The sequence below is a fragment of the Buceros rhinoceros genome, unplaced genomic scaffold, assembly GCF_000710305.1.
Source record: "Buceros rhinoceros silvestris isolate BGI_N320 unplaced genomic scaffold, ASM71030v1 scaffold20577, whole genome shotgun sequence".
Taxonomy (NCBI): Eukaryota; Metazoa; Chordata; class Aves; order Bucerotiformes; family Bucerotidae; genus Buceros; species Buceros rhinoceros.
Genome location: NW_010420790.1, coordinates 11363 through 15032, shown reverse-complemented (window position 1 = coordinate 15032; position 3670 = coordinate 11363). Strand labels below are relative to the sequence as shown.

The window sequence follows — 3670 nt, the reverse complement described above, 5'->3', positions numbered from 1 at the left end:
CTTCCCTCGCTTTTTGAGAGCGCACAGTAAGAAAGGTGAACAAATCCCGTTTAAAACACAGCTAAACTTGGTGACAAACAGGGGTCTTGGCTGGGGAGCAGGGCCTGAGACACAGGCGCGGGGCTGCAGCAAATCCCAGCGCTGGGGGATGAGCTCGAGCGTAGGAGCAGAAGATCCCACGGAGGAGCAGGGAAGAGGAACAGCTTCTGCCAACAGCGAGAGCAAGAGCGTTGGGGGAACAAGGCACCTCCATCGCTCTCTAAAAGGAGCTGAGAAAGAGCTCCAGAGAGGTTTAAAAGGTCACTGAGGGCCTCATCGCTTCCACCTGCACCACAGGGGCCGTTCAGTTCACCCAGGTTCCCACCAGGTCCCCAGACCCAACGGAAGGAAATGACGACATCCTTCACCTCCAAACCTTTTCCCCAGGGAAACCAGGCAGCCTCATCCCCCCGCTGCCTGCTGCTGCTGCGGGACTGGCCTCCAGCCCGCTGTCACTGACAACACAAAGCCCGCTGCAGACGGCAAAGCCGCCCCTACCTGTTTCACACTCCCATCTAAGCTGCCTGCAGAGCTTGGCCACACCAGAAGCCCGTCGTCCCCCTGCGCCGTGCCTTGGATCGTCCTCAGAGCCTCGTCACGCACGCGGTCGCCCTGCGCCCGGGCCACCAGCATGTCTTGTTTCAGCTGAGCGATTTCTTCCAGTAACAACCGCTTTTCCTCGTTGCTCTCTTTCAGCTGCTTTTCTAGCTCCTCCCTCTTCTTGTTGCTTTCCAGTAGTTGAGAACTTGAAGGAGAAACAGTAAAGGAGACAAATAACAGACACATCCAAGGGAAACCACCCTCTGAAAGGAAAAACTTGGGATACAAGAGTCCAGTGAAACGCGCAAGGCAACGCTCAAGGGTCTCCGGAGGCTCCAAAGGGGGTTTAATCCAGGGGAGTGGCAGTTCTGGGCAAGGGACAGTCTCCCCTGGACACTGACCCACCAAAAAACATCCCTCCAAAGGGTCAGCTCAGTCATTCACCAGCAGGTTAACCGCTGGCTGAGGAAACGCTCACCCAGGCCTCGCCGTATGGAAGCAGGGGCTCAGCTCTCCCGACGGAGCTGTCTGACCTCCCTGGGTCCAAACCATACGTGCTTCCCAGCCAACACACCTGCCTTGCGCTGGCATTACCCTGCCTCGGTACCCCGTTACGCAGGTAGTTGAGCTGACTGTAACTAGACCGGATTTAATCCAAGCCATGGATGCTCCAGCTCCAAACTTGTCTCAATCTACTGAGAAAGGGGCTTCAGAGGACCTGCAAGAGCTTTATTTACAGAATCTCACAGAATCATCTGGCTGGAAGAGACCTTTGAGATCGAGTCCAACCGTTCCCCAGCACTGCCAGGGGCCCTAAACCACGTTCCTCAGCACCACAGACCTTTATTTACATCCTCCACAGCAGGTATCTCAGCTGCTGGCAGCAGCTGAGCCCCACGGAGCCTGAGCCCACCACGGGAGAGTTTCGGGACCACCTTAGTCCACATACCACCTCGCTGCAGGAGGAGGAGGCTTCTCCCTCAGGACACCTCTCACTTACACCCATCAGGATCTGGAAGAGCTCAGAAAGAAGGGTTTACCCCTGGCTGATGGTGATGGCACTAAGGGCAACGTTTATTCACCAGAACCTCTGCAGAGAGACGACGACCCGGCAAGGACGACACAAAGCTGCTAAGCCTGGGTTTGCCAGAAGCAGCACTAGGGGCAGGTTTAAAAGACTAAACCATGAGCCAGCCAAGGTAGGAGCAGAAAGTACCCCCAGCCTTGTTAGGGTTTACCAGAGCAGTTCTTGATCATCCCTCAAGTTCTGGATCTGTCCTTCCAAAACCACCACTGTAGCCATCTGCTCCTGGTGAGTCTTTTCGTCCCTAGCGCGATCTGCACGTTTCTGCTCCAGCTTGTCAGGCCGTTCTCCTTCTTGTAGGAGCTCGGAGACCTGTAAGGCCAGAAAACACCACCGCTGTGATTCCCTTTGGTCTCAGGGAACCCTTTCAAGCAGCGTAAGGCAATCAGGGGACTCCATCAAGACATGGTTTGTGGGTCTGTAGCTAAATTATCGTAGTTCTTCACCCTTGGAGAAACACGTGCAAGTCCTTGTTTCACAGGAAGCAGCTGCATGTCAACTATCATCACATCACAGTTCTCTTTTTGATTTCACCCTCCTGTGGCCCAGCTGCGGTTCTCGGGGCTTTATCTCCTGCACCACACCTCTTCACAAAACCAGCGACTGCTGGGAAAACGGGAAGCACGAGCTGTGTGCTCAGCAGCCTCACGCAGAGACCATCCTCCATCCAAGTCAACCCCAACCAACCCCCTGCGGCTGCTCTCCACCGCCAGCATCGCCCAACGCCTTCACAGCAGGCAAGGTCAGACCCGAAACCTGAGACACCGACAGGAGACACCAAGAACATCAAAGGGCCAAGAAGGGCGTAAGGACACAGGAACTCCCAGACTGGGCCAGCACCAGAATCTGCCTGTCCAATATCTCCTGCTAAGAAACCCAAATCCTTCAAAGAAACACACTTTAAGCCCACTAAACTCTGGCAATGACTTGGATTCCTAAAGCTTTTTAGTCAGTAGCTCCTCCAGAGCATGTGCGAGCCCTAATATTTCCATGCCAGGTCTTCTGAACCTGCACCAAGAGGAATTTTCCTACATTTGAGCAACACCCTCTACCAGCTGCTGTCTGCATCGGACTCCAGGACGACGGGGATTCCTCTGTACCTACCTCCCCTCTGTACCTACCACCACCACGGCTTGGCTTCGCGAACAAAGATCTGGGAAGGGCTTTTCCCACGCTCACTGCAAGCGATGAGTGCACCCTTCGGGGCTGCGCGGTGGATTTTTTAGGTGAGGCGCAGCGTGCACGGAACTGGCTCCACCCCTTACACCTGAGGTTCATCTGCCAGGGCCTGGCGAGCTTGGACGGTGACAGCGAAGTCCTCAGGTCGTAGGTTTGGTTAGAGTGTCCTTCTCTGAGATGGAGCCTTACAGGGCTAAACGAGCTCCATCTGCCCGGGTTTGGGGTCAGAGTTGTCCTTCTCCTAGGATGGTGCCCGAAGGCTAGTGAGCCCATCCTGCCCGTGGACACACTGTGTCTGACCCTTCAGCTGAGACCTGTCTGGCCTGGGAGACCCCACCGGAGGCACCTGCCACCACCAGCACAGCTCTCAGCCTCACAAGGGCACGCAAGCTCCTTCCCCACGGCAAGGGGGTGCTCGTGAAAGAGCCTCTTAACAAAGCATTATCTGTCGGGAGCTGCTCATGGGACACCTTCAGGAGATCCCTGACCGCTGACATTTGTTGGAGACTTGGGAAGTTATTACCATGGCTTGAAAACTCTGATTTTGAGTCAGGCAGCCCCTGGCGAGGAAACGACAGGAGTTAGTGGAGGTGACACACCCCTAACTACGAGCTCGGAAAAGCTTTCTCCTCTCAAGTGTGCAAAACCCTCTTCAAAACAAGAAGAGGGATCCAAAGCACTCTTTGCCTCGCCTCAGCCCTCAGCATGTCACCAAAATTTACCAGAACAAAACCACCACCCAACTGACTTGCCCGTGGGATGCACTGGACATCCTGACAATGTCGAATGACCTCAAACCCTGACTGCCAGGCGCGGGTCACCCAGGAG

General features: G+C 55.1%; 1 protein-coding gene across 1 annotated transcript in view; it reads right to left on the bottom strand.

The window, feature by feature from the left end:
* CCDC30 (coiled-coil domain containing 30) overlaps nucleotides 1-3670 on the bottom strand; it is a gene marked incomplete at its 5' end in the record, with an annotated part of 24079 nt that overhangs the window by 9486 nt on the left and 10923 nt on the right. The window contains 3 exon segments of the mRNA XM_010139436.1: nucleotides 538-784; nucleotides 1818-2009; nucleotides 3278-3402. Coding sequence (XP_010137738.1) covers nucleotides 538-784; nucleotides 1818-2009; nucleotides 3278-3402 — 564 coding nt within the window.